The sequence below is a fragment of the Camarhynchus parvulus genome, chromosome 6 (assembly GCF_901933205.1).
Source record: "Camarhynchus parvulus chromosome 6, STF_HiC, whole genome shotgun sequence".
Classification (NCBI taxonomy): Eukaryota; Metazoa; Chordata; class Aves; order Passeriformes; family Thraupidae; genus Camarhynchus; species Camarhynchus parvulus.
The window spans coordinates 13244704-13257590 of NC_044576.1; the positions used below are offsets into that span (position 1 = coordinate 13244704).

General features: G+C 41.1%; 1 protein-coding gene across 3 annotated transcripts in view; it reads right to left on the reverse strand.

Moving 5' to 3' along the window:
• Positions 1-2174: 2174 nt before the first annotated feature.
• Positions 2175-12887, reverse strand: part of LRMDA (leucine rich melanocyte differentiation associated) — a 634206-nt gene continuing 623493 nt past the window's right edge. For all 3 annotated transcript variants that reach the window (XM_030951416.1, XM_030951417.1, XM_030951415.1), the window contains exon 7: positions 2175-4432. In XM_030951416.1, coding sequence (XP_030807276.1) covers positions 4353-4432 — 80 coding nt within the window. In that variant the 3' untranslated portion in view covers positions 2175-4352. The remainder of the gene's footprint in view (positions 4433-12887) is intronic.

Genomic DNA, 12887 nt, shown 5'->3' on the forward strand with positions numbered 1-12887 from the left:
TGCTCACACCTGCAGCCCATTGGGGATGAGGCTCGGCCCAGCCCCACCCCAATTATCACAAACGCTGTGCCTACACACCTGTCTCTCAGAGTTGTTAGCATAGGCATGGTCTCATAGTAAGACTTTCAAATGCTTATTTTCTCACAATCATATATTGTTTGTTTTGTTTTATTCCCATTACTAGGAGTAGAAAAGACTGGGAGAAATAGTTTTTAACTAAATAGCAGAAAAAGACTAACCAGTGAGAAGTAACAGTTATCACGTGTGGATATAAAACCACCAAATAAAGCAACTGTGCATTTCAATTGTTATACTATGAGCAGAGAAGCAGAAATTTCACTTTAAAAACGTTGTGCCATCATTTGCTTGCAGTGCAATGAGATGACAATTGAAGCATACAAGGACACAGCTAGAGATCTTCAGGAACAGAGGACAACAGCTAGCAGGCCATGCAAGACCCCTGACTCCTTATCACCTGATTTGCTGTCAGATTCTGCAGGCTGAACCTGCAAACAGATACTTTGAAATCCATGTCAAACATAAAGAGTCAGTCTGGCTATATGGTTACACCTCTGGAAAGCTGAATTTCATCTCTTTCTTTCACATATGCCAACCATTTAACAACACAAAAAGACAGACAGATCTACAGAATAAAGACAATAAACTTTCCCAAAGTGGGCAAGCAGAGATTCATGTGCCAACTATCACACCACATTAAGAAGAAATATGTGGTAAGACTCAGTGTGAGTCAGTATAAAATGGGCTGATTCAGAACTTCACCACAAAGGCTGCATCCAGCAAAGTTCTGCTGGGGGCAAACATTTCCCAACATACTCATACTGTTGGCAGAAGTAAAAAATACTAATACATCCACTGGCAGCAAATGAACTCTTCTATTTTACAGAAAGCATTTTCAAAAGCACAAACAGGTTTGTTTCTTTCTTCTGTTTAAATGGGAGCAATGGTACACCAGAACACAGTGACTTTTCATCTGTAAGGATGTGAGAAATCAACACTCAGCAATCAAGTAATGTTCTGCTCAAAGAACAAATGCATTTAAAAGGGCTGCCTATCAGCCTTCCAAAACTTAGTAATTTTAAAACTCTAATTCTCATCACTACACATTGACTTCAAAGATACTCACAGTTTGAGTAAGGCAAATACTAGAGTCAATACTGTGAGAATCAGCCCTAAGAAAGGAGAAAAAAGTGGCTTCAGTGGTGACATACTTTCAGCAATCCCATAAATCATTTATGCATGCAACAGATTCAATTAAAGCCAACGTGCTCTAAAGTTAGGTTTGTGTATCCATAACAGCCGGATTTTCACTGAAGGTCATTTATCTTTATGACATTGAAGTGAATTTCTAGTTTGGATCTTTTCCTTGTTTTTAATTTTAAGGTTAGGGATTAACATTTTCAATACATGAAGTTACAATTGCAGTAAGCACAGCTTCTCTAGGCATCTCCTAGTAAAAACATTTGCCTCCAAGTCTTCATTTGTGAAGATGTAGTGTCTGACAAAAGGCAAAGGTCATCTCAAGACTGAACCTAAGACTGAAATTACAACTCAAAGAACTAAGACTGGAGAAGTTCCTTTGAAACACGCATATCTTAAAATATTTTTAATTTTGTAGGCAAATCTTTTATTTTTTAATAGCCTAGTCAAAATTGTGCCACATATGGAGAAGGGGGAGCAAAGGAAAGAGAGTGGAACTTCTTCCTAGATTACTGTACTGAAACTGTCATGCTAAATGATAGTTCATTTAAGAAATTCAGGCACAGTTCCCACTTAGGAAAGAACCAAGTATAGGTAGCAACGCCAGGTGTGAAAATTCTGCCATCTCTTGAACCAGAATTTCAGCAGAACACATCTGAAAATATAATGCTCTGCATGTTTAAAAAGTAAAAAGACGTTTGCATAAACAGTAATACACATCCATGCATGTTTTAAAATAATATCCTAATCCATCCTAGTAATACAAAATAATTATTCACAGATTTTCTTTTGGATTTTCCAGAATCAGAGACATTTAATGTGGATTCCCTTCAAGCAGATTTCAGTTAGGGCTTTACCATATTTAATTCTAGGTGCATAATCCCCCAAGTGAAAACAAAATCCTAAGTGGAAGAGAATTTGTTCAAATTTCATTCCAAAAATATTTTTGCCTCCAAAGCTTTGCTAGGAAAAAAACACTCCTGAAAATGATACAAATGGTTTTGACATTAGGAAAAGTAAACAAACAAAATAAAGATGGAAAAATCATGCGGTCAGTTTGCAAGTGCTGTTTATTGTTTGAGGCAGGGTTAAAGCCTTTTATAAAGACAAGAACATATATGCAAACAGACTGAAAGTGACATTAGGTTATTCTAAACATCCCAATTCCAAATCCTGCTGCCTGTAACATTGCCATAGCCAAAAATGTGTGGAGGCTTCAACACAGACATCATGATAGGAACAAACTAAGATTGCTGTTATTTTGGTGACCAAAACAGATGACAAGTGCCCTAAATATTTCTATTATTATTTTTGATTAAAGAAAAAGGCATGTAGTTTTCATTTATATGGTATCATCTCGGACTTGCAATGTGAATTGGCCTTTCATTTGTGGTCATGTATGACATTAGAAGAGGCATGACAAGTGGCTAGATCGTGCTTTCCAGACACCAATCAAACAGCTCAGAGCTCCATTTGAGCTACAAGTGGTGTGAACTGGATCGTTCTATGTTCATCAGTGATTTTACGTATCTGTTAAAGATTTATTATATGCTTGCAGAGTGAGCAAAGGCTTCTGTTTACTGAGTGAGGCCTAAAATGCTGAGCAGCAGCAAGCTTTCCTCTGGCACCCAGCCAGTGCCTCACTATTTCATCAGTCACATCTGCTTTCATGACTGCCTTCCATGTTCAGTTCACTTCCACCTGTAATGCCAGCTGATAAAAGCCTCCAAGGTAGTAATTTTCTAAAGACTGGTATGTTTTTTTTAACCAGGAAAGTGAATAAAGACCACCAAGTGATTTCAAACAAACCAAGAACGGCTAGGCATTGATAGCTCTCAACTGGGATCAGTATGAATGGGTTTGAACAGCCAAGAGGTCAGAATTTTTGCATATTCCTTGGCCAATCCCATTGTATCAAGTAGAATTTAACACAACATATGCATGAAGTATGAGACTTCATTTTTTTCCACAGTAACAAGTTAATGATTCTAAATATGTCCAACCTCTTTATCAGAAAAGCAGAAAATTTGCCATGCCTTTTTATTTTCTTGACTGAAAATTTGATAATAGCCTTTCTTACGCAGATATCAAAAGATAGATATCATCTCTCTAATATATTAGTAAAGCTGCTAATTATGTTAATTCCACCAGTTACTTTTGTTGACCTTTTTCCCCTCTGAATAATCACACCCATCTGGTGGCAGATTTATATTACTCCTTTTAAGCACTTTTTTCCCTAAATTTAAGCATTTAATTAAAAACATAATCCCTAAAAGTCAGAAATAGCTTGTGCAATAAACCAGGAATAATACATACTGTCGATATCACTAACAAGGACTTCCAAGTGTAAACAGTTAAGCTATGACATTATTTTACAACATAAAGAAATATTCACTTTTCTGAAGGTAAGACCTAGTAAACAATGAGACGTGATTCAAGAATTAGAAAAATTTGTTTGTCTGGGAAATTATAAAATCCTTTTCCTTTGCATATAAACATCTATACAAATTGACAGTGCTTTGCCTGGCCTAAATGTTTTCAGGATATATATTTTTCCTTGCTGAAAGAAAAAAATAATCCATCTAGGCTCATTTTGGGGGTGGGTGGGTGTGCTACCAAACTGTGAAAGGATTTGTGTAAGCATGTACGAGATGATAGAAACACAAGCACTTAATTCACAGGGAAAAAAATAAGAACAGATAAGGGCTTTTTCATCTGAAATTACAGCCTCTCTCTTTTATAAACACTTGGATATCAGCACCACTTTGGCTGAGCAGGCCAGGCTGAGATAAAGGTGGTGCTTTCGGAGGCGCCGCGGATGGAGCGGGCTCGGTCCAGCCCCAGGTGTGACCCTGCTCTGCTGCAGCACCTCGGGCCAGGCAATCCATCACCGTGCTCCCCTGCCAGCCCAGTGCTCGGCTGCAGCTGTCTGTCACACTGGTGGATGGGACCTGCTTAAAGGCAATCATGTCAATCTCGATGTGACTACTCAGACTAAGATAGAAGGATGATCTTGACAGGCTTGGCAAAGTCAGCAGAAGGCACTAGAGGACTTTAGTTACATGCTTAAAATGTAGATGTGATTTGTGCTTCTCATGTAGAGGGATTGAAGAGGCACCAAACAGCACTGTGTTTTATAGCTGGTCATCTCGGATGAATCTGTTGCCCTCGGAATGTTTTCCATAGTAAATGTAGCGACATTTCCCCAAAATGCCTACAATAAAAAGGAAATTAATTACAGTTAGGATTTAAGTAGAATAACATGCAATAAAGCACATAACTTGGGAAATTTGAAGGAGTGAAAGGACCAGTTTTCTCTTGTCCTGCAAAAGAAAGAAGATTTGTGCATTTCAAATGTTCACTATTGCCATTTCAATCAGCAGCTTTGAACCCACTCGAAAAATGTGTTCAGATGCCTACATGAGCTATGCTGTTAAACATACATCCATGAGTATCTTCAAAACTAGAACTAAATAACACTGAAACATCATACAGTGTGTTTTAGATCAGAGTAACTCTCTCCTGGTTCTAAAAAACCAGAGAGTCTGGGTTGAATTTATATTTTGTGCTCTCTGCTGTCTCCCTGCTATGTGTTTAAAAAGTTTTCCTGATGAATGAAACCAAAAAGAAAAAAAAAAAACACACCAAAACCAACCAAACCAAAACAAACAAACAAACAAACAAAATACCCCCAAAAGCTCAACAGCAAATAATTACAGGTTAATGCGGATCCTACCTGTCAAACTTTGCCAAAGTCATACAGCAAGCACCTAAAATCACCCTTGTTTTCAGTGATAGAGAGCTGAAGTGAGTGACTGAAATCTTAATGGGAAGCCATTGAAAGACATGGGCCAGAACAGTTGGCCTCCCCAGACTCCAGCATTTTTATACATCCAAATAAATATTCAATAAAAACATTTCCAAAGTATCTCTCCAAACAACAGTGCAACATCCCATGAGCAAGATACAATTTAATTACACTAAATATTGGCACATGCGGGATGCTTTCAATAATTAGCCATAATACTGGTTTTGGGAGGCAAGGCACATTATTCACAGTGAGTACATTCAGAAAGATGCCTGAGGAAGGCTTAACTGCTGTGGGTGAGACACACATACCTGCAAATCTCACTACCTTATTCAAAAGCATCCCCTCTGGTGGTACTAAGTGGTATGTGAAAGCGTAAGTTCACAGTTACATCCCACCTGTGAACATCCTCAAAGATGCTAAATTTTACTAGCAGAGTTGCTCTTTGAGCCCTCAGACATGTATACTCAAATTAAAGTCATCTCCCATGAACAGAAAGAAGGTGGAAGGGTCTCCTCTGCCTTAGGAGTGTCTTACCGGTGCAGTCACTGAAGTATCCAGCTTACCTCCAGAAGGGCAAACATAACCTAGCCCAAAGGAGACAAGCACTGCCTTACATAAAGGGTAAAGAAGGGGGAGGAGCAGATCTTCAATTCTTTCTTGTTTTGGATTTCCAGAACTCACACAGCTGTTATTGTTCCCACTTGCAGTATGAATTAACTATGCAAGCTTTTATATTCTGTGCCATTGTTTTCCAGTATAGTGTCTGGATATAGTTAAGATACATAAGATAAGCTACTAAAGCTTTGGAGGGCATGGGTCATGAAAGATTAATCTAAACCCATGCACTTCTTTCTCTCTAAGACATCATGATGGTAACACATTCCTATGAGGGTTGTGGGGGGGAAATAGATTGGCCAGTCATTTGTTGTGAAAAACACTCCTCTTCAGGATAATACAAATGCAGTGGGGACTATACAGTGCAGTGCCTGATTATTTTCCCCTCCTGCACAGAGCTTTCTTCAATAATTTCACTAGTCAAGCAGTTTCCACATGCAAAAGATGATAACAGCATCCTTAAACAAGAGTCTAATCAGAACCAAGTTTTTCTTTCTCTAAACAGATATCCCAAGTTGGTAACAAGGATATTTAGAGCTCTAAATGCAAAGGATATGAGCAGTTTATTAACGACATTCTTCAGACTCCTTTTTCACTGGCATTGATAAAGCTTTGAGGTCTGCTGCATTTCTTAAGGACTGGAAGCAAGACTGTTTATAGAGATGCTGGTGAGAGAGTGCTGTTTGATGAATGCTGGAGACTATAGCTAGGTGTCAGTGCTTAGAAAATGAGGCAAGGACATGAGGTATTAATATTGTCAATGATCTCCTGACAGGAAAACAGATACTGTATTCACCGTCAGATTTAAATAGACATCAAGTGCATTAATGACAAAAGGGCAGACTTCAAACAAAGGGGGCTGTATGGTGCTGTGCTGAGCCAGTCTCCAAGCTGGCAATAACCTGATCTGAAAAGACACTGTCAGGGCTACAGACAGGCCTGGGATTGTGTGCGGTGACAGAAAACAGAGATGCTGACAGAGATACCGGTGCCATATTATGCCAAGTATATTCTAACACTGTCTCCAGTCCTAACTAAATCTGACATCATTTCCTATCGCTTATAGTATCCTCCACTGCTCTGGCAGAATATTTCTCCCCAGACATCATTACAAACTCCACTGTAGTTTTAAAGTTACTGGCAGGCCTGTGCTGTCGTGGAGGCTGGGTCTAGAGGCCTAAGGATAACCTCAGTCAATCTAAATTTGGAGTTTGCTGGAGAAGTGCTCTCATTTTCACTGATATCTCAGCTACTTGAGGTGATCTGAACGCTAAAGTGTGAGGAGCTGTCACCTTGAATAAAATCCTTAAAGTAAAGACGCTCTGTTCCCGGGATGTTCAGCAAAGATGTCGGACAGTCTGGCAGCAGGAAATGAAATCCAGCTGCTGCTGCTCGCCTGGGGATAAAGGTGCTTGGGCTAGTGACAGTTAAAGTCAGCTGAAATTTTTGAAATCCTGCAGCCTACAATTGTTTAAATTAAGGAAGTGTTGTCTCCGCAGAGATTCCCTACCCAGGCACACAGCTGTGATTCGATTGCCAGGCATATTACACATGCTGCTCAGAGAGCCTTGATAAAAGCACAGTTGAAAATGTTGCCATGAGACCTTGTTTATCATGAAGGTTATTTGTAAAACAATAATCTTGCTCATAAATTAAATGCGGTGACTGGCATGGTTATTTGTTTTGCTTTGTTTTTCCTCTTTATGTCCCACCTCCCTTTGGCAACTACAGAAAGCTCAGAGAACTGCAAAATGTGCATGTGCTGCAATGAGAATTTTGATGCTAAGATATGTCACATGTGAATTTAGGAAAGCTACTGCTTTTTTTCTGCCTATCTGCTATGGTATTCTTTCCTTGCAGGGCTGGGAGTACACTTGCTCTTTTGCACACAGACAAGAGAAAGAATGAGGGGAAAACAATACATCTGTGGCTGTTCTTGTGTTTTTAATTAAAATATCCAGCATTGGCCATAATAAGCTAAGTGTACCCCCTATACATCAAAACAATACACAGCATCCAGAATGAGGTTTCTGCTCAAGGTTCTTAAGAAATGACAACACAAGTCTCTTGAGAGATCATCTTCCCTGAATGAGGCTTCTAATTTTTCTTAAGTAGCTGATTCTACCATCACCACAAGCTGTTAGAACTATAATTATGAAAAAAACTGCATTGGGAAGAATCATTTTTAAATTCACTCTTTATCTTTTAAATGTTTCCATCCTTTGGAATGGATGTTCTAATTACGCTGGGTAAGTAATGACCTTGCAGTTGCTTGCATGTGTTGTGGTATCAGTCTTTCTTCACAAACACATTGTAATGTCAGCAGCACCAGCCTTTCCTTAGCTGAGAGAAAACCCAATTATCCAAATAAATAAATACATACATACATACATGCATACTAAGGCATGTGAAAAAGTTCAAGTCATGTTAGCTCCTTTTAAATTTGGCATATTTTCCAGAGAGCTATGATGCTTTTAGACCTCTATATGCTTTGTTAGAGCAAAAAAAGGTTTGCAGATGTATTATATCAGAAGTGGTAAAAACAAGTTGCAATGGGAAGTATTAGACCTATAGATCATACAGCCTTAGTTAGTTACAGGTCAAAATTCATCTCAAGCCGAGAGTGATCTAAGGGAATTGTTGTCAGGTAGCATCTTGTTGCCTTTTTCCTGCCACATTAATCCTCCACATTTAGAAAAACCTACCTCTCAGTCATAACAAGTTGGGCAGCTTCCAGCAACACGGCTTCCTCCAGTAGCATTCAGTTTTCTTTAAAAAGTAATTACTAAAACTAAGTAGTCAAGCCAAGAAATTTTGCCACCCCCATCAAAACCTATTGCCACATCTGCCCAACATCCCCACCAGGCACCCATTTTAACATCAAATGTTTTTAATAAGCCCCTCTGCAAGTGAAAGCAGCAAAGTATTCACAATTATATGTGTTTGTCAAACACTGGTCTGCAGTATCCATCAGGGAGTGGATTTCAGCTAACAGCCTTCTGCCTGTCTCTCACATGGACTAACCACAGGGCTGCTACCAGGAGCTGCGGTCAGATAAAGTGTAGCACTCCATACACAGACTCAATATTCTACTGGAATTCCACTTCACCTAACTTTAATTAGAGCACAGTACCTAAATCCTCCACTGCCAATTTGTATTTGATCCATATTCATCTCTTTTTGCACAACCTGCTGTTGCATAGTTTTGCTATGGGCTATTAAACAGCTGCCATGTTCCACCAAGAAGCTGGGTGCATTTCAGTGTGGTTATACTACCAATCTGTAAATTGTTTTGAGACCCTTCAGGATGAAATATCAATGCCATTATCATTTTTTTCATAGGCACTTGGGCATATTCTACAATTAATGAACAGAAGCTGTGAAATTCCCTTAAATATTAATATAAACTTCCTATAAAGGAAAGTAATTCCCACCTGACAACATTTAGAGGAGAATAAATACCTATCTATGAACAATTTAAAGCCTATAATGCTACTGATTTAGGCAAAACACCTCCATGAGTCAAGTTAACCTAAAACTCTTAAAAATCTCTTTATCTAAGGGAGAAGTAAAGGTGGGGAAAAAAAAGAAAGAAAACAACAGCCCAAAAGCAAACCCTTTTGTACAGGAGTTTAGTGAGTTTTCGGTTTGTATTTATCTACCTGGAAATTCTAACAACTTTAACTAGCTGTCTAGTTGACAACTTATTTTCAGTTCCTTTTGGTGAAACAGAATACTTGTTTCTATGGAATATGATCCAGCCTATGAATTCTCTGACACAGGAATCTGAGAAGACCCCTTGGAAGACAAGAAAATGTGTAAAGGACCATCTGAGCCACCAAGCACTCCCCAAAGCAGCCAAGTGTGTAACCCAGAGAGATCCACTCAGACTCGCACTCTGCCCCAGCAAACACAGCCCTGCCAGCGTGGGGAGGACTGAGCTCACAAGCTGCAACGTGATGCAGGACAACAACACAAGAGTTGCAGCTGGCCTTGCTAATGTGATGGGCTCTCTGGCTGCTACCATTTCATCTGCTTGCGGCAACCACGTTTCCAGATTGCTCCCAGCTGGAGTCAAGATGCAGGAGCTTGACTCCTTAAACCAAAGAAGAAGTAGCAACAGAAAGAGGAGAATACAACAGATAAGAAAGCCTTTGGTTGTACCACAGCTAAATGCTGTGGAAAAGAATCTTAAAATGACCTGAAATACCACAGCAAGAAACAAAACCCAGATAAATTACCTAAAATATTATCATAACATACAAGTGCTCACATAAAAAATGCACAAATATTAATGTTCCTTGTGTTATAAACTAGTTAATTTATTTTTAAGAAGATAGAAATGGTAAATGTAAGCAAAAATAATGCATAATTTCTCAAAAAGCAGCTATGCACAAAGGGGTGAGGTTGTGCTTGAGAAGGCTGGGGACAGAGCTGGCTGTGGCTAAGGCAAAATTCCTTCACCAGGGCCACAGTCCGCACAGAGTGGTCCCCAAATACTCCCAAAGAGGGAGTATGAATTAGGGACTGTGGTCCATTGCAGGTTTCCTGGAGAAAGAAGACATAGCTTCAGTAGTAAACTGTTGATCCTGACTCCCCCCTCTCTCTGAGGGTAGCAGCATACAAGGAAGGTAACCTTCCCATTCAGAAGAGATGAATTACCTCTGCTCTGCTCCCTGCACAGGGATGCCGAAAAATGATAACATTTTCCTCTGGACACCCTACAGCATGGGGCACAAAATGGTCTTTCAGACTGAAAGAAATTACTGAAAGACGCACAATCAAATCTGTATCCAGTCTACAGCAATGGTGTTAGAATTACACACCTAAGCTAGAGCTGAGAGGAATCACAGAAGGCAAACTAACACACTGAATTATTGCAAGTATCCTGCACAGACAAGTGCTGTGACATGTCAAGTCTCACTGGCCTGTTTGTGGGAAGGGGGAAAAAGGGGGGAGTATGCAGGGAAGTGAGAGTAGGGGAGGGGGGGAGCAAAGCAGTCAGCAGGGAGGAGATGTTGGAAAAATTTGCAATGAAGGTGATAGGAATACAAAGATGTGAAGTTTGCATCCTGGGCCAAGGAAGCTGCATAAATGTTCAGTGTAAACTAGCAGTCAAGCTGATGTGTGATAAAGTGCAGCCTGCTGTAAATACACTTCAGGGCTCCCAGTGCAACTAGAGAAGAAACTTGTAATTTGGAAGTGGGGGGAGAAAGAAAATGTAAAAAAAAAAAAAAATGCACTGCAAGCTTTTTCTCACATAATCTGTTACTGGAAAATTGAGAAGCTTGTCCAAGTCCGTGGGAATAAGCTGATGAGCTGATAGTTAATAATAAACCATATTGTGTCATGGTGCGGAGTCATCTAGATCCATTCAGGCCACAAACTATATTACTTTATACAGCCCTGGCTGACATACATTTAAAGCCCTCTACACATTAAGGAGCCATTAGGCTGACAGATTAAAAGTTATCTTGGAGCTAATGTTTCCATTATGCGTATCCTGGCAGTGGAACAATCAACACACTGTTCCTCAGATGTCATACTTTGTTTAAAAAAAGGGTAGGGGGGAGAGCAGGGGGAAAGGAGGGTATCCTTCCCTCCTTGAATGACATTGACATGATCAGCTTTGATCTGGGCATGTGCTGTCTACAGATTCTCTACTGTTGGCTAAAATAGGAGCATTTAGGGCATAATACTTTAAATCATTAACCAGTTCCATACTCCGCTGGGTATCATTGTTACAATTTAAGGTTCTGCACTTGGGATTTCTTTGGAATCTTTCCATGCTCATTGTAACTATCATCAAAGAAATATGTTGGGGGTTGCAATGTCTCTTCCTAGTGAAAATGAAACAAAAAGCACACAACAAAAATACACAACCAAATAAACAAAAACTCCAAACCAAATGCTTTTGTCTCTTCAGTGTACCTTTACCAGTTTTGCACCGTAACTGTCATGGAGAGAATTAATGCTGACTTTATAATTAAATACTTGTTGTGAAATATGTTGCAAAATTAAAGCAGATTTTTTTTTTCAATTACTCAGACTCATAAATTTTGTACTTAGCTAGATAATGTAATCAAAGAAACCCAAGTGCACAGAAAGCATCAGCGTGCCAAATTTTAGGGGTGGACTGATGCTTACATTCGGATATACTGAACGCCCTTGAATGAGATGGAGGAAAGGAAGTTTGGGCTCGCAGTCCTCTGGGTCTCGGTGTATCTCATGCTCTCATCTATGGTGTGGATGAAAGCAGAAGAGCACAGACAGACAAGGGCAGTAAACGCTCTGCCCGCTCGGGTCCCAGCCGCGCACCGCGGGCCCGCTGTGCGGGCGGGCCCTGGACACTAGAGGGCAGCAGCTCTTTGTGCCAGCCCCGCCGCGCCGAGCCGAGCCGCGCGGGCGGGCGGCGATCGCGGGCGGCAGCGCTGAGCGCGCCCCGCTGCCGCCGGCGGAGCCCGCAGAGCGAACAGCGCTGCTCCTGAAAGAAGGCAGCCTCTCGCCCAGCAGCCTGCACTGGTAACAGCGCTGCTCCTGAAAGAACGCAGCCTCTCGCCCAGCAGCCTGCACTGGTAACACCGCTGCTCCCGAAAGAACGCAGCCTCTCGCCCAGCAGCCTGCACTGGTAACACCGCTGCTCCCGAAAGAACGCAGCCTCTCGCCCAGCAGCCTGCGCTGCTACCAGCTCTGCTCGCAGCCCCTCGCCCAGCAGCCTGCGCTGCTACCAGCTCTGCTCGCAGCCCCTCGCCCAGCAGCCTGCGCTGATACCAGCTCTGCTCGCAGCCCCTCGCCCAGCAGCCTGGCTTCTGTCGGGCTCAGCTCGGGGCACCAGGGTGTGCGCTGGTGGCGGGGCAGCGCTCCGAACAAAAGGCTGGAAATGATGTCGGGGGAGAGGCGACCGCCCGCCTCCAGCGTCGGAGGCATTTGTTATTCTCTGTTATTCACGGCGTAAATGCCAGCGCTGCTTTGAACCACCTTTCTCTTACTTTGGTTAATGCAACGGTGCGACCACCGAAGTGATGTAAGAGACGCTTTTTACATATTCAGAATGATGGAGGAAAAGGATGTTCTAAAATCCTTTCCCGACCCTATACGAAAGTTCAGCTGTTCGGTGTACACTCACCGTACAGTTTAGGAGATTTTCAGTTAATTTGGCTAACATATGCAAAAATGGCCTTTCTGCTGGCTGCTCTGTTCTTTGGGCTACATTCTAATAATAAAACTTACACTACTCAGCAAT